Genomic DNA, 20,819 nt, shown 5'->3' with positions numbered 1-20,819 from the left:
TGCTATTCTTCCATCTCACCTGGCATAGATCTAAAATGTCTATATTTCCTCTTTCCATCTATTGCTTAATATTCTCTAATTTTCCTGTCCTCAACTTTGCACTAAAATTCCAAGTTTCTATTCTAACTGATTTGGTCTTCTTCTTTGCCGCTGTTTTCTATTTTGCTTTGCAAGGGTTTGATAGAGTGACTTGGGAAAACTAATGAGTATATTGCAGATAATATGAATAGATTGGAGAGAAAGGAGGCTAATCCGCAACCTGTACATGTCTCAGACTGCTCAGGTGCGAATGGGGAACGAGGAGTCCGGTTGGGCAGTGTTAAGCAGATGAGTAAGGCAGGGTTGTCCATTATCACCGTTGCTGTTCAACGTATACTCAGAGGTAATAATCAAAGAGGCATGGGAAGAACTGGAAGTAGGAATGAAAGTGGGCGGGGAATTCGTAAAATCAGTTTGGTTCGCTGATGACCAAGCTTTAGTTTGTGAGTCAGCCAAGGGGCTGCAAGCATTGCTTAGTGAATTGGAATTTCAGTGCGACAGGTATGGGATGAGAATCAATATTAATAAAACAAAGGTTAGATAAAATCAGTTAGATTTGCTGATGACCAAGCTTTAGTTTGTCAGTCAGCCAAGGCGTTGCAAGCATTGCTGAGTGAATTGGAAAATCAGTGAGATAGATATAGGATTAGAATAAATGTAAGAAAAACAAAGGTTATATGATTTTCCAGAAAGAGAAAGGCTAAGTTAAACGTTAAAATATGAGGGCAAAAACTAGAGCAGGCAGGACAATTTACATATCATGGAAGTGTATTTGACCAAATTGGTTTTAATGGTTTTCTATGGATGTTCTGAAGAGATTTAATAAAACTTTTATATGGAGATAGATTATGTACAGCATGGAAACATGGTCATTGAAGAATGATGATATATGTGCATTGGATGTTTTTGAAATGTGGGTGTGGAGAAGATGAAATGGACCAAAAGGAAAACAAATGAGGAAGTATGATGGGTAAGTACTAGGCATGATGGGCAAGGGGAGGGTATTGTTGGGAGAAATCCTCAGGAGGCAGGAAAAATGGATGAAGGGAATATTGGCTAGTAGTTGGATGTTGAAGACTGTAATAGAGGGGAGAATTTTGGGTAAACGAGGAGTGGGCAGGAATAGATGGGTATGTTGGATAGAATGAAGGAAGTATATGGAGATGAAGAGGGGCGTATTGTAGAGAGGGATGTAGGGTTGTGCTTATTTAGGAGAGACAAGATATTGTTTTGGTGGTTATTTACATCCAAAACCTACCTTAACAGATAGATTACCTAAAATAACAACAAAGTTCTTTATTTTTTTCAAGCATAATGAGGAAGGGATAGTACCCTACCCCACCTCAATATGCTCACACTAATATAGATATCAGGCCATATACATGTCACAACAAATGGTAAATTTCTCAAATATTAAAAATATTTTCTTTTAACACACAGTGCTTAAAAACTGCCTCTATTCAATTTTGTATCACTTGGTGTGAGAGTTCATTGGCAATCTTGCAACTCTACCTTCGTTCAGCTTGTTTTGACTTTCTGTGAGTGTTTTGATAATTTTTATCCCAGTATCTTTGTGGTAACCAATTGCCCCAAGAGTCACAGTAAATAAATGAGTGTACAAAGTAACTTATTAAATATAATAGATTTACACCTTAATCATATTTTTTTGGATATAATGTTTTTGATACATTATTTTTTAGATATTTATTATTTTCATCGAGTATTTGTAATGTTTGTATAAATTATTCTTTGCTAATTACTCCTAAGTCATATGACATCCATGAGAATATTCATTCATTTTTAATTCCAATTATTCCCAATGTAGATAGTAGTATGAAATTTTTCGCTTGCAATAACCTTGCAATTGATCATATTTACCTGCTAAATACTTTTCACCATACCTACGAGTATGTAATTCTTATCATTATTATTTCAATTCGGGCATTGGACAATGAAAGAAGTTCTTGACCTTCTCCAGAATGACGAAGAGGATGATGAGAAATGGGGAATATCCACTGAGCCACCGCAAGCATCAGATGAAGATTCGTCTGACAAAGGCAATGCCTGTACAGTGAACGACCTAAGCAGCCTTCAACTCTTGATTTGGTGCCAAGTCAGTTTTGCCAGGCTCTGATCAGATTTGCAGCTGCTCAGAAGAGATTTTAGTTGACAATACGGGGGCATATCAACAAACAGCCATGATGGAAATTCATGCATTGAGACATAAAAACCACTCTAAGTGCCTGGTACCAAGGTGCATGAACAAAACTATGCCACTATTTTCTTGTCCAAACTTCTCTGGACATATGTCCAGAGAAGTTTGGGACCAGTCCGCAATTGATTTGAAATTTTCTTAGCAAATTATGTGATGACATTTCTTGTAAATGAGGTGACCAATTATGCTTTGCTTACTAATACTGTGGTCCCAACGATTTCCAGCAATGACATGAATGCTTTCATTGCAATGTTATTATTACTAATTGGGTACATTGTCGTAAAAGAAAAATGCACGCCAACTTGTGCAAACACTGAGAATGATTCCAGCTGAGTAATAGACATGAGAGCTACTTGTACATTGAGCAACAGCAGGTGCCAAAGTGCTCCAGATCTCAAGTAAGGAGTGAGCTCCATTACTGCAATGTTAGGGTATGTATTCCATGCTCTGTAAGATTTCGAATGCTTGAATAAAAAAAATTCAAGAAATGAAAAACTATTTTGAACCTGATGAGAAGCATAGAATTGCAATTCAATGAGATGAGACATGAACAGAGAAAAATTCCTAAGTTATTCCAACGGAAAAAGCCCCTTTTGAGATTTCTGGTCTCTTAAAAGTACCAGTGACACCCAATGGCATCCATCATCTCACTCATTTCAGCAATTAACAATACGTCAGGCATGGCATTTCAATAGAACTGTTTCGAGATGCAATAAGAAGCAAAATAACCTATAAACTCACAAGCACTAAAAAATTTCCTTTTGGCCTTTCAGGATTAAAGTATTATTTTTTTCACACAGTTGTCATGGTCAAGAATGAGAATTGTCCGGTTACATGTCTCCATTGAATAACACGCATGGAAGGGCATAAACATGATGGTGCGAATAACAAAAAATGTAAGTATTATTTTTTATTGATTTATTTTCATTATTTTCTTCGGCATCATTTTTAAGCATAAGTTAAACATCACAAAGAAAAATGCACAAGTATGAATATATGTACAAAAAAGTTAACATGGGTAAAATCCAATCAGGCACGATGTGCTATAAAGAACCCCTTTCACAGCCTCGACACAATATTGATGAAGATGGCCAGAGGCAATTTTACATGTTTGTATATGTATATATATTATATATATATCTATATATATATATATATAGTATATGCATTTAAAGTTGAGGAAAGATAGAAAGAGAGAGACAGAATGCGCATGAGGAGGAAGGGGGGAGTGAGAATGCACAACAGGGGCTGCGTAGATGAACATGCATTGGGAAACAACATTGCAGATTTGGTCAAATGTTTGAGCAGGCAACTGGGGCGAGTAAGGGAGTGCCTGCACAGGATGGACATGCTCCCGCCAATACAGCTTTGGCACTATATTATATATATATATATATATATATATATATATATATATATATATATATATAAATATATATATATATATATACATACATATACATATATAGACATATATACATATATATATATATACATACATACACATATATAGACATATATACATATATATATACATACATACATATACATACATAGACATATATAGACATATATATATATATATATATATAATATATACATATATATATATAATATATACATATATATACATATATATATATATACATATATATATATATGTATATAATATATACATATATATACATATATATATATATACATATATATATATATGTATATATATATATATATATATATATATATATATATATATATATATATATATATATATATATATATATATATATATATATATATAATTTTCAGGATCAATACATTTAAAAAAGTTATGGAAATGAATAAAATACACCTGTTGGTGGGGGGTGGTTGGGATCATCCCAAAATATATGTATCGCTTGTCTCTGACCAAACTAATTACCGAGGGAGAGGAGCTGCTCCCGCAACCTCGTTCCCTGACTACAGCTTTGAGAGTGAGTTCTTTTTCAAGATGGGCAATGAACGTTTCAAAAGCTATTGGCTAAAGCCATTGAACAATCAAATGATGTGCTAGTCACAGCAAAATAAAATAATGTAAGGTTGTTTAAAAACAGAGCAGTTCTGAATCTGTTATTTGGAAATTATGGCTTTTAAAAAACATTGCACACACACGCACAAAGGACTCATCTGCACACAACACCACACGCGCTGACATATCATCAGTCAAACGCCTTGCGGGCAACGAATGACCCTTGGGATGAACAATACACAGAGGGTGAGAAATAATACGCTAGAGAGAAATGCATCAAATACTAAGATTGTTTTTCCATCCTTTGAGGCATCGCACATTAAGAACTGCACACTTGATTAATGTGAAAGGAAAGCTCTCATTGCAAAGTGAAAAAGGGTTCCAATTTTCACGGTTGATGGAATAGGAACAATCAAAGCATAGTTTGGCACACTCCTTGCCTCAATCAAAAATAAAATCGCACACATCAGATATCCCCCACAACAGAGGAGAAGAGGCAGGAGTAATGACACAGCGGGGGCCCATGGGAATTTGAAAAAAGAGCTTCATTCTTATTCTATATGGCCGTGTATAAAAATGTCAGTTCCAAAATCCTCATGGAAATCACCTTGGAAAAAAGTCTTCATTCAGCAGAGCAATGCGTTGAAAGAGTAGGGTACAATTGGGCTTAAACAGTCTTATTTCAGTAATTAGTAGAAAACATGGCCGTCATCTCCTCTCCACTGAATTCAAATGGATGCACACTGATAATACACAAACATGACTCACAAATCATTTGGAACAATGTGCAAGAATTTCATCCCTCCGATTCAAATCCTCATACCTCTGTAAATGTTCTTCTTACAGTGATTGAGGAAGAACATATGCAAGAGGACCGCTTCGATAAGTCTTGGAAAGGAACATTTGATGAAGACAGTATGGACACGGGATCTCCAGAATTGATAGCCCACGACGCCATGGAAAAAGTACCCCTATTTTTCCTTTATCCCCACAATAGTTTGGGCAATGACAAAAGCAAAAAACAAATCCCTTCCAAAGCAGAGAAGTGCGAGATGAAACAGAGTCAAAGAAGGCCGAGGACATGACTACAACTTTCTTACATACAAAGCTCTACAAAAGTTTTGAAAATAGGTATGCATCGTAATTTGTTCGAGCATCAAGTGCCTCAAATTAATTAGAAAATAATTTCAAACAATCATGCAAGCTCTCTCAAACATTGAAGCCGCAAACCAAATAATTGAAGAATTACAACAATAAATAGCATAAGGAAACCTTGTAGCTGGTAGATAATGGAACAAATGCACATGTAGTTTTGTCATGAGGATTTCATTAGAGAGGCTCACTCTATCGAGGCCTTACCACATCATTTTAAAAAAACAAAAGCTGTTAAGTTTACAAAATGCCTAAATTGGACTAGAAGTTAGTTTCCTCTTCTTTCCAATCTCTCATATTTTCCCTTCAAGTATTTTTCCCCAGCATCTAGAACAGAGGCTAGGTTCTCCTGTTCATTAAGTTCTTCTGCCACCTCCTGGCCGTGAAGGCAGGAAGGGAAAGGCACAATATCAGTCTGTGGGATTCTACGTGGGCAAAGCGACACACAAAGAGTAATACAAAATGGCCACCGTGTGCCCAGGAGCCCGCCACGCAATCCCCAGGGTGTGCCCCCAGCAGTTATCGATTTAAAAAAACAACACTTTTCTTAAAGTACATTTACAGAACAAGGTTAAAAAACATCAGATTGCACACATTGCACGAAAAAAATGGCAACGATTCCAAACATTTTATACTCTGCTTATGACCCCCATCCTGTCTGAAACTTGGAAAAATAATAATAACAATCACTTTATTTGAAAAGAATGTCATCGAGGAAGGAGGAAGCAAAGCACAAAAAAGAAGATATGACGTAGATGCACATTTCTATATATATATATTAAAATTTCTTTTGTTATTCATTCACTAGGCAGGAACAGCCATGCGTAAACGCACGTGAGGCCTCTCGAAGCCAGAGACCCATTAAACCACATGGCAGTCTGCCACGCAAGTCTTGAACAAAATGGAGCACAAGAGCTCACATTGACGGCATCCCCACACCTTGCGGTCATATGATTCGATTCTTCCACATCCTTTTCTCATTGCGAGCATGAAATCACAAGCACAATAAACCACTGAATACATCTCACCAACCAATGTTTACATTAATTATTCTCACTTTGAAAAATCACAGTCAATTAACATGAAATATGAGTTGTTATTAAAATATATGTATGTATATGCAGAGAGATATTCACACAAAGAGCTGTAACAATGACTGGAAAAACATGCAGTCAGTACAGAAAAGGCCACTAATATACATGTCTATGTACGTATATATGTATTATATATATATATATATATATATATATATATATATATATATATATATATATATATATACACACACACACACATATAGAAAAAGAGTGGTAGAATTTTTGTTTCATTTTTTTCCTTCTTTCTTATGAAAAAAAGTATTTCAAATTATTTTGTAGCTTTTTCATTCAAAAAATAATTGCAGCCATGTCGTTAAGCAGATAAAAAGATAATTAGTCAAAGTTTAATTTCATTTTAAGTTAAAAATAATTCATGAAATTTGCAGACCTCTTTTCTTTTTTTTCTCATTTTTTTGCTTCCTCTACCGATCTAGTGAGTCATTTAAAAATTGTACAAGACTAAAATGTATCATTGAGCTCATTTCAATTTTTTCCCAAATGGAAAAGTGTCTGCCTCATGACGTCAGTTTTGCCCGATACAACGAGACCGAGGCAATCAACGCAAGATGCTGCTTCAGGTCGCATTATATCATACAAAACACAAAATACAACATGCCCACAACATCAAGAGAGAGAAAAACTTGGGTAGGGTTTGAGTCGTCATGTACGACATTGGAACCGAGACGGCCCTCTTCCGGCCACTCTTCCTTCCTTCGGTGAGGGTTTGGGGGGCAAGAAGGGTGCGGGACTGGGTTGGGACTCGGGGTTTCCTGGGGTCAGAAGAGACCCACCTCCTTCTTCACATTTGTCTGCTTCCAAGCGGGGAGCTCGGAGAAGTCTTCCTTTGACATGCCCAACAGCTCCTGCAATGGAAGGGCCAAATGAGAACGGGATACACATTTGAGTTGCACTTGTGCATTCAACAGGGGACTTCAACTCATCCTGATTCGACCAGATGCCCAAGAAACAAGCGCCCACGGAATGGGCCACAAACATTATCTCACATACCTACCTGTGGCATGATAAATAAAATTTTTATGGGCCCAGGAAGGGTTATTGCTGGGCAATCGGGAAAATACAATCACAAAACTCCCTCCTGATTTTCATGGGTGGTTCACAGCATTTCCAGAATTCAAAAACAGCCTCGAAGCTCTTACAAATTCCATTAATTTTACTGGGATTTTTACTACCTTTACATGACGCACATAAGAAAAGTTGGGTTTTAATTATTTTGATGGAATGGAAGGACATTAGGCGCTCCTCCTTTGGCGTCACCAGGCATCGATTGGCAAGCCTCAAACTCAAGGGCTGTTCCAAAGGGTGCGATAGAAATTATAAATTTACTTTGAGCAGGGGTCTTGAAACCACCAACTTGAAACCATTTCCAAGGAGACGTTTCATTATCTCACTGTTTAAACAATCCAAGATAAAAATAACATGAAAATGAAGATGTGAGGAAGTAAATCTAGGATACGGAGAAATGTACTTGAGATATTCGAACCATATCTCTTCTTCCTCGATGAATACATTTATCATTACCTGGAAAATTATTTCTCTAAAATGCTTTAACCTTACAAGCACATCTCCAATTCTTTTTTATTAAGACACCTCTATAAAACTACAAGTAAGACTGTACCATTCAATTCATACTATGGGGATATTCATTCAAATATAACCTACAGAATAATATTATGGGGATGAGCTGCTATTTCTTAAGCCATCTGTAAAATGCAAAAGAAAGATATTAGAATCATCGCCAGGAAACCTCATAATGCTCCATCAAGGCCTATTTTCCATGAATTAAATTTGCTACCACTCCCGTGCATCTACATTATGTCATTAATTCTATATATAAAAAATAACATTGGCAACTATTCTCTTAACTCTGCCTATCATCATCATTACACCAGAGGAAGGAATGGCATCCATTATGGGAATATAAGAACTAAAGCACTGAAATTAGGACCCAATGAAATGGGCATCGGATTATATAACAAACTACCCAAAAGTATCAAGGATACAAAGGGAACTGCTGCATTCAGGCATTAATTAAAAAGATATCTACAGCGCAATATGTTCTACTCGGTTGACGAATATCTCAGCAATATTCCCGACCAGTAAGTTCATACTTTAAGTTTCTAGCAATGGTCATGGTCTGATTCATGTTGGTGATCAATGATTTTTCTGAATTTGATATTGCATGTGCATGTTACAGCCACTGTTCATGGGTTTGTGCCAAATATTACGTAACTGCGAGCACCATTCCTTTTATGCATTTTAATTGAGCCTGTATACATTTCACTCCTTTTTGACGTGCCTCATATGATACCACCCACCTGGTATTTTCGTACTGTGATCTCTGGGCAAATAAAAAGTAATAATAATTATTATATTTTACTGAATCTAGCTTTCCAACTACGAACACCCATTTGCACAGAGGTATATTAAAATGGACGATTTTTATCAATGTCATTGTTTTGACAATATATTTCACATCGAGAAAATATTTCCAACACTGACGCCAAAAATAAGAATGAGAGAGAGATTAGAATACTTGGAAGCCAGGTAAAAAATAGGCACCAAAAAATGATTGAGTCTTTGGTACAGATTTTATCTGATAAATATTTTCAACATAATATGCAATTTATTTAATAAGTTGAGAAGAAAAATATGAATAACCATTCCAGATAACTTCAATCTTGCTCTTTTAGAGATGTGAACACATACCATGTGACCTCTCACTTGACCTTACTTTCTCCAAAGATTTGCCATTCATTTGTGGTCAGATCCATTATATGAAAGCATTTTAAATACTTAATATGGTGGAACTCATGCATCCTATGCAAGGATGAACTATTTTATTTCCTCGTAAATTGGAGAAATTTGTCTTTGTAGGAAATGCTCTATTATAAGGTATCAAATGAAACATGAGCACGTTTAACGTACAACATTGGCAAGTTAGAACAGAAAGAGCAAAAATTAATCCGTTGCGCAATAACTAGTCATGGCGCATGCTTGCTTCAAATAGTGCCGCCCTCGACAGGTCAGCCCAACGCTCGAGAGGGCTTCTCCACTAAGAAGTCCGTGGGAAGAACAGGGAGAAGAGACTTCAAAAGGAGCAAAGGTAGAAGAAGGGACGTAAAGTAAGGGGAGCGATGTGGGCGATACATCTGAGACCTCATCGCACAGTACTTGGTGAGCATTCAATCACTCTTAAGGCCAGTGACCATCTGCCGCAAAGGCAAGTGCTAGGGTTACCATATTGCGTTACATTTTTGCAAGGGATGAAAAAGCTTCCTTAAAAAAGCTAAAGCTACTAGTTTGATTTTTTTAAGTTAATTGGCTAAATTTGAATAAAGGTTTAAGCAGTAAATCATTTAATAATCCTCCTGCATATGTATGATTATCTTCTATTGCCCTTAGGGCTTATGTTTAAAGAATAAACTTGACTGGCCCTTGCAACCAAGGGCTTCAATTATTCTGTCAACATCCTCAAGATAATCTCCAAAAAAGAAATTATTGATTTTCATTTATCACCAGGAAATAGTGGCATGGTTGCTTCATGATGATGCAATTTTCTCCCTGATATTTTTAAAAATTTACATGATATATATTTGGGCAAAGTAGAACAGCCGGTGCAGTATTCAGTGATGGAATGTCAGACCCAGATTGAAATCCCAGCCACTTTAAAAAGTCCCAGGCTCATCTCCATGCTTTTCCAGGCATCAGGTCTTCCCATGAAATCAAAACAAAGAACTGCCCCCCCTGGCCTTCCTTTGATGTGTGAATGTCACACCCTACGTGTAGGTCTTGTACAGTGCTAGCTCTATACTCGAGCTGTGACCTGTCAAAACAACACCTACCGATTGAATGATGTGGCTTTGAGTACCTGATTGTGGTGCAATTGGGTGCCTGTAATTTTAATATCGTAAGCACCACGAGTAACAACACAGTGATTCTCCGGCAACATCGATCATATAAGGTGAATGTTTTGTGGAAAAACAAAGTGAAGTTTCAATAAAGCCAATTGACACTTCAGAATGTACACATTCCTTGAAATGTTTCACCCTGTTCCTACTGGAAGGAGCGTGGCAGCATTAGCTGAGAGACATGCCTCCTCTTATACTGATATTTGCCTCGCTATTATATCGATGCTCCCTCCTATATTGATAATATATTGATATTTTGTCTACATTAATTAACTTAACTTATGGTATTTATTTTTAATTATATTTAAATTCTCAATAACGAGTGTGTAACTTTATGTAATTTGTACCATTTGTAAATGTTTTTTTTTATGATATTGGAACCAATACATGTTTTTTGCCTTTCTTTGCGTAAAAGGGCTATTCCTGTCAACAAATAAACTGCTCACCTGAAAGTGCTGTGGAGACAGGTAGAGCTCTAAGCGCGTGGGATCCACGCCTTCCGGCAGAGGCCTCTGCAATAACTGAGCCGCGGGATAAGTGGACCGCGTGAGGCGCGCCAGCTCCTGCTCCACTGGCAACGACTCTCCTCCTTTGCCCTCCTGCAAACAAGGAAGGGGGGCATGCATCAGCACCCACCTGTGCCATGACCTTCAAGCTACAGATTCATCTTCCATGGATTGGGAATGATATGCAATGCCATATACACAAACATATCCTTTACACAACTCTCTTTTAAGGCACAAAGCTGTTTTTTAAAAATATTTCGGCAAAGTATGATCCGTTGTACTATTATCCTCTTTACTACTTTGTTCAGGAACACTTCTTTTCCCTCTGGAACACACCGTATACACACGTGTCTGGCATACACTGTTGCATACGCTTCCTTCTGTTCCTGAAGACTCTATAATATCTCTTTGACCAAATTCACCAGTGGCTTTCTTGGTGCTCCACCCTTTAACATACTATTCTACCATTTGCCTTAGAATATGATGAAACTTCATACGAGACAAATGAAAACCTTAATGGCAATTTACCTTCCTAATGCATGCGAACAAACAACTCAATACCCCAGAGTCAAGCTGTCAAAATCCAACTTCGTAGAAGAGTTAAACTCAGTGTCTGTGAATGGTAGGAAAACTTGGTACACACAAAATCAACCCATTTGAAGTACACAACAAAACAAATATGGGTTATAATATTTAAAAAAGTCTTAACATGACAAAACAAAATTTATTTTTTTTGCCAGTTCCAATTTTAATATAATAATGGTGGTAATACAAAGTACTCACAAGAGTTTGTGATTATCACAATTTAATTAGTCCTGGACTCAAAATGTTTTCAACACCCAAATTCTATTATTTTCATCTATCAAGATCTATCTACGTATAGTTTGATGTTTAATGTTTTTGTCGGTTTGGCAAGGTAAATTTACTTTCTTTTCTATAAAAATATGAACTGTTTAATACTTCTTTCGATAAATTAATAGAGCCTCCTTGGGCACAGAATAAGTCCAAAAAGTATCCTACTGAAACATGCGTCAATTGAGCATCGCATCTGCTTTTCATTTGTTACTTGAAAGAGCAGCGGAATGCCTCGGGAGCCAAAGGGCACACACACTCCTTCAGCAACGAGCCAGATTAGAAACATAGCCGAGGGTAAACTACGAGGCCAATCACCAGAGGCTGACAACCTCTCTGTCTGTGCCTTCATGTAAAAACTAGTGGAAAGCTGAACGAGACCATATCATATTCCTGGACATTCTAACTGGGCTGCTCATGCAATGACGCACATCCACATTTTTTGTTTCTTCATTATTAGTCATTATCTTTTCCATAACTACATTACATATCTTCTCACTTAATTGCTACAAAACACTAAACATGAATACTATAAATGCCACAACATGCTAAGCTAGCATTCAAAATGCCAAATTAATTTCGATTAAGTTAAAAAACTTGAAGTAAGCTCAAAGCTCCAGTTTAATATTCACGACTAATTCTGTAAATATAACAGTTTCAGGCTTTACTCGGTGGAATGCCTTCATGATGAGGGCAGGAAAAGAATCTTTACACTTCCACAATTTAGATTTAATGCTTCACACGACCGTGGTTTCGTTGCTGCGCTTCATCATCACCCGAAGATGATGATGTACAGCATGGACGCCACGGTCGTGTGAAGCATTAAATCTAAATTGTGGAATTGTTAAGTTTCTTTTCCTGCCCTCATAATTCTGAAAAATCTTTCACAATTCATGATGAGATTGGGATTCATAGCAATGACTTGAGCTGCTCCCTTCCGTTCGTTCACCCACCCGAATGTTTATTTCAGCCACGTCGTCCCGATCCGTCCACTCCGGGAACAGATTGGTGAACGCCAATGGTTCGAGGCCGGCCCAAACGAGCCAGGCTCGAGGCCTCTGACCTCTGCTCTGCTCTGCCTTGACGTTGGCGTAGTCGAGGGCCGTCTGCATGGCGGCCCTGCGCTCCGCCTGCCACCGAATGGCACCAGAGCCCCTCACGTGCCCGTCACCCAGAACACGGTTCTCCTCCTCACCACCAGAGTCCCCCGGTGAGGAGTCCTCCTCGGGCCACCACCCCTGCCACAGCCAGATCTCGTGGTCGTTGTCCAGCAGGAACAGAGCTGTCAACGAGAGGAAAAGGAAGGCAAAGAGTGGGGATTAGATGCAGGACAGACCATTTATTACATTCATGCCAATCATTTTATTAAGCCAGAAGTCCAAGCAAACGTCCAAAATATCTAATCCTCTCGGAAAACTTTGAGAAAAATTACACACTATGTTAACCACAGAAATTGACCTGCAAATTAGTTTCATAGGTGAGGGTGGAGCTCACCTAGTACAAAGCCCCTCAGTAAGTGGAATTCACACAAATCAGGGTAATGATGGGGGTCGGACCCTATTCCCCATCCCGCCTGTGGTTTCCCAGGAAGATCTAATACTTCCCCAAAAAAATCACACTGCCTGGTTGGAGCTGAGAGTGCCCAGGGGATTGCCCGGGAATCGAACCAAGGTCCTCCGGTCAGCAGTCCAATACTCTAACCACTGGCCTGATCCACAGCATCACTTTACACATGATAAATTATTCTCTGGATGTTCTCTGGGTCAAATCTTCCATTCGAGCCAACTTCGAGTGACTCCATCTTTGTCTTCAACCATGAAGGGAAAGATCATGTGACCAGTGATTGAGTGACGAGTAACCGTGACTACCCAAGAATCCCTCGGGAAGATGACTGAACATTGCAATGTCACTGGAGAGGCTGAGTGAAATAGTGATGAGGCCGCAATACATGGGGAAATGCTCGAGGGAAGAAATGGATGCAGGCCCTCTGGATGACATGAAGGCTGGGAGGGGATAGAAAGAGCTGAAGAAGGGCAAACAAGATGAAAATCTAAATAACATATATTACATACTATATTTATTTAAATTTTCATCTTTCATCTTTGATGAGTTAAAATATTTGTGTTCCACAAACTATCAAACTATTAGAAACAAAGAAACTGATATTTTTTTTCCAAATGGGAGCAGAGCAGGACTGTGGGATTGAACAAGCGGGAAAAGACGGACCTTTGCGGGACAGGGGAGGAGAGTTTAGGTGGCATTGAGTCCCCTGGAAGATTCCAGAGAATCACCCCTATTCTTCCAAAGAACTTTGCCGGACATTTACGCGGACCTCAATCCCACTACATTTCCGAGTCCCCCACATGCCGCTACGTACCATTCACAGCCTACTTCATAGGTGGGTGACCTTTGACGATGGGCAAATGGTGCCCAACCTCCCCTCGTAGACCATCACTCACCTCTCCCAGGGGAAGCTTATGGAATAACATTCGAAGGCATGCAAAATGAGCACTGGGGTCGCTTAACGAGCGAGCAATACTCACTTGGCTGGCTGGCTGAATAGAGTTCAGACTGAAGGAACGGGAATGCTTGAGGCGCCAGGGTCTGGGACCACGGTATACCACCAGGTGCCAGAGAGCCACAGCGCCATGGTCCCAACAATTCCGTTGCAGAGAACGTCCCCGATGAGACACTCGACAGGTGGAACAGTCTCGGAGTGTGGTTGAAAGACAGGGGGCTCCCGAGCAGCGATGAGTAGAGCTGGCGGTTGCTGCCACCTAGTGCTGTGGTGTTCATATTTCACTCATTAGCATCAAAACCACCTCCAAATGGACATAACGTCAAGACAGTCATGGTTAGACACATATACCTTGTTCCCAAGAAACAGCCAGAGATGCCGCAGCAGTAACTTTTTAACAGAGTCATCCGCTAATACGTATTTGAATGCAACAATTTCAGAGGGTAAAAATCATTGGCCTACCCATCCCATCCCAGTCAAGGCGAATGATTTTTCCACTCTGAAATTGTTGCATTTAAATACATATACATTGCTTAGAAGCAGTAACAGAGCCAACAAGGAACAGTGAAATCACTGCTATTCTTAAATTCATTCCAAAGAAATGTTTCTTTCACTGGAATAACGTCAGTAGATAATGACAAAGTTTTGACCCACACGGACAATTCGATGGGAATAATGTTTCGAATGAATCTAAATGTTTCAATTCACGAGGCTCTTTCCTTTTGTAAGCTCCCGAAAATACACACGCTCCTTGTTGCTGCAAAGCTGAAAATATTTTTTGATTATTGTTTTATCATCTTATATTGAGTTTTAAACCCACGAGTCTTCCACTGGAAGATTTCAAACTCCTACTAAAAATAAAATTGCCTTCCTTTTAAATACTTTCATTTGATCTTTTCTCTGTTTGTGCAATAAGTTTCAGCTGAGCGGCCGTCTCTAATTGATCATGAGCATCCAATCCAGTTTCCTGCCAAATTCTGGCTCCTCAGTTTGTGGAAGCCCTCATGCATGAATTTCCAAGGGAGAAATAAAATCCCCATTTAAGCCATTTAGAATCCGATTCTTTAACTACAATGTTGCCGAAATGCCCTGCATTCTTTCCACCTTGACTTTGATCCATCGCCTTCGTAAGTTTCACCTTATTTCTACAAGATTTCACTTTACAGTGTATCCATTAATGAATGATTGCATATTACATTGCATGAAAGTGCAGCAATGGCCACGGCAAGTGAGCACACAAATATATGAGTTCCGCAGCGGACAAAAATAATTTGCCCGGATTGAGACTTGAACCCCCCTGATGCACCAATGTCTCGGTGAATGGTTTTTGCACTGTAAAAATCTTGAAACTACTAAGACTACCACAAGGCTAGCAGGGACGTTTTATTTTTTAAAAGCAGTTCCTTTGATTAATTAACTTCATAATTTAAACTTCTCAAAAATTTTCTAAAATTACAGCATGTTAACTATTACTTATGCACATTGCATTCCATTCTTCTTTCTCATTCACTCAGTGTAAATGTTTGCGTATCTAAGTAAGGATGCACAACTTTTTCCCTGCAGGTCGAATAACTTGTGATTGTAAAATGACCCTCTTATTTTTTGCAAGTCCGAGAAAAAAATAAAGGACATTATTTTAGATTCTGGAGGACACAGTGTATTTTTTCCAAATATTTTCAGTTCTGAGAATCAAAACTTATTGTAAAACTAAGACAGGAATTTTTTTTGCAAAATTATTTGAGCAATTTAGATAACCAATAATTATTTAAAGCAACAATTGATACAAGTTGGAACTGATAAAGTGACAGTTAAATTGAAACATAGAAATAAGAAAGTGACATAATGATGGTCATGCAAGAATCAAAGCCTCAAACACAGCGACTGAGCGCAACAAAAGAATCCACATGTTTTTGCGGTCATTTTGATGAATTAATCATTCATTATCCACTTGTTAAAACCTCCATTTCAGTCCTTTAAATCACCGATGTAGAAACCACCAGAGGAGTTCCACATAGATATTCTGAGAAATAAGGTCATGAACATCATCATCAAAGCATTAAAAAAGAACTGCACGAGGAAGTGACAGCAACAGTCGCCATTCCATTACGTTCTTCGCCAGTAGAGACGCAACTAAGACGTAACATGAAGCATTATGATGTCATACGACATGACAAGATTGATATCATTATCTCATGCTCCCCTTCGGCCCTTACCATCGAAGAAGTCCTTTGATTCAGAGCCTTCTTCAAACTCCTTGACAGTGAGTTCGATGCCCTCAGGGAAGGAGAATTCTGGGGGCATGTTGTCCTTCAGGTTGTTCACTGCTGCCAAGGCAATCTGAAAGTCATATCAAAATCATTGAAGAAAACTGTAAAACTAAACACAGTTTAACGAACATAATTATCCTCAAAAATGAACAAATAGCTACTAATTTCTTTATACTCGTGAATACAAGATGGAATACCTGAAGAGCTACTGAAATGTCTGCAAGAAGAGGGATTGGTGAAATTATCATCCCTCTGCAACAAACTTTACTGTAATAGTGAGTGGTTGCTGGACTTCTTGAGAACCAAGATGATCCCATTGCCAAAGAAGAAAGGAACAAGGAAATGTGAGCAGCATGATTTGATAAGCGTCATCACTCATGCAGCAAAGAGATTGTCAAGGATACTGAAGAGAAGATTGAACCAAATAATGGAAGAGAACACGGTGGAGGATCAGTGGGGCTTCGGAAGAGGTATGGGTGCAAGAAATGCACGAGGAGAAGTGCAGGGGGATCGGGAGGGTGCCGTGGCCAACGTATAGGCTTCCCACCGTGAGGGCCCCGGCTCAAATCCTGGAGACAACAAATATTTTTCAGAGGTATCCCTCGATCCCTGCTTGAGGTGCTTTGTGGAGAGCACTTTGAAGGAGTACGGCATCCGTTGGATGGGACGTTAAACTTCGGATCCATTGGCTCCTTTTGACAAGAGCAGACTAATGCTGACACCGGGTTTCTCTCCACCCTTCCTTTCCCATCCATTCCTAATGGTGCAATTGACCTAAGCTGTTGGTCGCCTCCCATAAAAACTATTACTGCTAGGAGAAATGCATAGCACCGGAGAGCGATGTCTGGAGAAGGGAAAAGATATGTGTGTGTTTTGCTGACTTGGTGAAGGCTTTGGACTGCGTACAATGGGAAAAAATTATGAACATTCTAAAAGGGAAAGGTGTGAACTGGAGAGGCAGAAGACTGAATAAAAATCTGTGCTTAAACCAGAAGATGTGTACAAGAATTGATGAAAAGAGTACAGATTGGCTGGATATATGGTGGGGAGTGAGGGAGGGGTGCGGTCTTCCCTCCACCCTCTTTAACCTTTTTGTGGAAGACATGGTCTGGATGTGCCGGAGAAAAGATTCAGGAGTGTCAGTTGGAGGAAGAAGGATTGTGTGCATCGGATTTGCTGACGACATGATCCTTTTTGCCGAGGAAGAAGAAAAATCAAATGAAATGTTGTGACACCTTAATTGCCTCAAGGAGTAGTGTAGCCTGATGATAAATAGGAGCAACACCAAGGTAATGAATGTGGGTGGAGATGAGGAAATATATGCTGCAATAGAAGAAGAAAGGCTGGAACAAGCGGAGAGGTGCAAATACCTGATTACGGAGGCAACAAAAAGCTGGAGGAGTGAAGGGGATATTAAAATAAGGATAGCGATGGCCAAGGAAGCATTCAGCAGGACAAGAAAAGTGCAATGAGGCAGAATTAGACCGAGAAAGAACTAGTTAAGTGTTTACTGAAACCTCGAAACTAATTCTCTGCATATTGACCATGCAAATTTATGCATATATCCTAATGTGTAAGAGGGTATTGTAATCCACCTTCATATTCCTTTGCCAGTCTATTGAGAAAGAAGGCCAACCCTTCTTTTGGTTGAGTTCATTGGTTATGCACATATTTCCCCATACGTACTGCAGATGACTATTTGATGAATAATTGTGCACGAAACATCAGGAAACTATTCACTGATTTCCTCAAGCGTAACATGCCGATCACTCTTTATGAGTTTGCCAGCTGAACTCGGCAGTGTGTCCGTAGCGACAGATGAGTGTCCCAAACGCTTGTCATCATGGACATTCTCCATCCCTCAAGTTGGAAGTTTTGTCAAACAGACAATGTCAATGATACTGCCTCCATAAAGCACCTTTAATTGCCAGCAAATACCACATGCTCACACATGTTTTGCATTGAGAAACCCGACCACAGCCCTAACTTCACAAGTGGAGGCATTTTCAATTTTCTGAAACATTGATGGACTTACACTGAAAAAAAGCAATGACAGCATTATTCAACTTCAGACACAGTGAGCAGAATAAAAAACTGAAGGTATTTGAGATTGAGCACGCATATGGCATATGTGGTACTAATTTTCCGATGACCCTCGTAATTTGCATTCAAGGACACCAAATGCATATTCAAATGATATAGCACACACTTTAACCTATACATATATAAATGATGCACTGCAAAAAGAAAGAATGCGTCAAGTAGAAGGATCTCCGTTAGTCATGGAACAACATGTAGTATTTATTTAAGACATGACATTAATTTCTGTCAATCTATTGACCACACGTATATAATATTTATCGCCCCACTCAATAATGAGCATTTCTTGCAGCTCAGGTCTCATATCTTAAGTTCACACTGATGGGCACATGTTTTGGAGCTTATTTTAAATAGATGCACCTCAGAATGCATTTTTCAGGGAGACTCGAGGGATAATGCTTACCTTTCTCGTTTTCTGATGTGACTTGGCTCCATGCCAGACATAAATGGTGCCAGATGCCGAGTGGATGAGGACGAAGGATGCCCTGCTCCTCAAGTGCCTCGTGCCGCACAGGACCTCCTCGAGAATGGCTTCGGCCTCCTCAAACGCGCCCCTGCAGATGTACAGTCGCCAGCCTGAAACGGCAGCACGGCATGAGGCGAGAGGGGAGAGGGTGGGAGGGGAGGGAGGTCACAGGTGAAATTTTGGCATTAAGGATAAAAAAATTCCAATAAATTTCATAAGATTAAAAAAAATAATCTATGCTGTAAGAAATGGGTTACTCCTCCATGAATGTGCCATATTAACAAAATCACGCTCCAGTGTTTGTTTACTCCCATCGGGATGGATACTTCCACTTCAACAACACATACAGCGAGGTGTGTGTTCAAAACGTAAGGTGACTTTTCAAATTTCGCGGGCAACATACAATTGATCTTTTGTTTTGTTGTATTGGTACACATGCCCCAAACATTTCTTTACAGTTTCAACAATAGAGCACATTTAGTATGTTATTGACAGACACAAACGTTAGACATGTTTTGATGTGCTCAGTGATTTTCTGCTATAAAAAAATGGATCAAAGAATTTGCATCAAACTTCGTGTAAAAAATGGAATTAAGTTCACCAAAACACTTTAAATATTGGCAGTGTCATGCGGTGAGTCTGCTCTGAGTAAACTAAATGTTTCAAGTGGCATGAGCTCTTCCAAGATGGCCGTGGAGATGCCAATGACGAACCTCGGTTTGAATGACCCAGCACGTCTACGGCAGATTAAAACATTGAAGCAGTGAAGCAAATTGTTTTGAAAAATCGTCGAATCATAATGAGAGAAGTTGCTGAGGATGTTTGAATATCGGTTGGCTCGTGCAATGAAATGTTTTCGGATGTTTTGGGAATGAGACGCATGCCAGCGAAGCTCGTTCCGAAACTGCTCAATTATGACCAGAAGAACCATCGTATGAGCATCGCTCGGGAGATGTTGAATGGCGTCAACGATGATCCTGATTTGCTCAAAAGGATCAAAACTGGAGACAAACCATGAGAACATGGTTATGAGGTTGAAACCAAAGCCCAATTGTCCCAATGGAAGAACCCAGGAGAAGAACCAAGACTGGAAAAAGCACGCCATGTTCGATCAAATGTCAAGGTTTTGCTCACTGTTTTCTTCGATTATCATGGGGTAGTACATCAGGAGTTCTTACCACAAGGTCGTACGGTCAGTAAGGAGTATTACCCTGAAGTTGTGTGCCGTCCGCTAGAAGCAATACAAAAAAACCATCCGGAATGGTAGAAAAACAATCCATGGCTTTTGCATCAGAATAATGCACCAGCTCTCTCATTGTTGCTTGTGAGAGATTGTTTGGCCACGAACAATGCCCCAATTATGCCTCAGCCACCATATTCACCTTGATTTGGCCCCCTGCGACATATTCCCGCTCCCAAAACTGAAGAGACCCATGAAAGGATGGAGTTCTGCAACGATTGAGGAGATAAACACTGTATCGCTGGAAGAGCTCAAGGCTCTAACAAAAAGTGCTTATCAGAATTGCATCGAGAATTGAAAAAAGTGATGGCAGGAGTGTATTACATCTGGGGGGGATTACTTGGAAGGGGACAACTTATCTATTGAAGAATAAATAAATATTTTTCCATAAAAATATAAAGTCACCTTACTTTTGGAATACACCTCGTAC

General features: G+C 39.2%; 1 protein-coding gene across 3 annotated transcripts in view; it reads right to left on the bottom strand.

The window, feature by feature from the left end:
- Window positions 1-4,063: 4,063 nt before the first annotated feature.
- The window catches only part of Svil (Supervillin), a 50,917-nt gene continuing 34,161 nt past the window's right edge, over window positions 4,064-20,819 (bottom strand). For 2 of the 3 annotated variants that reach the window (XM_071594971.1, XM_071594973.1), the window contains 7 exons: window positions 19,087-19,259; window positions 16,530-16,653; window positions 14,342-14,581; window positions 12,752-13,080; window positions 10,887-11,039; window positions 7,303-7,374; window positions 4,064-6,385 (listed from right to left, as the gene is read on the bottom strand). In XM_071594971.1, the coding sequence (XP_071451072.1) occupies window positions 6,212-6,385; window positions 7,303-7,374; window positions 10,887-11,039; window positions 12,752-13,080; window positions 14,342-14,581; window positions 16,530-16,653; window positions 19,087-19,259 (1,265 nt within the window). In that variant the 3' untranslated portion in view covers window positions 4,064-6,211. Of the gene's footprint in view, window positions 6,386-6,703; window positions 7,375-10,886; window positions 11,040-12,751; window positions 13,081-14,341; window positions 14,582-16,529; window positions 16,654-19,086; window positions 19,260-20,819 lie in introns of those variants that run through there. The other variant, XM_071594974.1, reaches the window with a different exon arrangement.

The sequence above is a fragment of the Hetaerina americana genome, unplaced genomic scaffold (genome assembly GCF_022747635.1).
Source record: "Hetaerina americana unplaced genomic scaffold, ioHetAmer1.1.p SCAF_7, whole genome shotgun sequence".
Taxonomy (NCBI): Eukaryota; Metazoa; Arthropoda; class Insecta; order Odonata; family Calopterygidae; genus Hetaerina; species Hetaerina americana.
The sequence above is the reverse complement of the archived record's forward strand: the minus strand, read 5'-3'. Positions and strand labels throughout refer to the sequence as shown.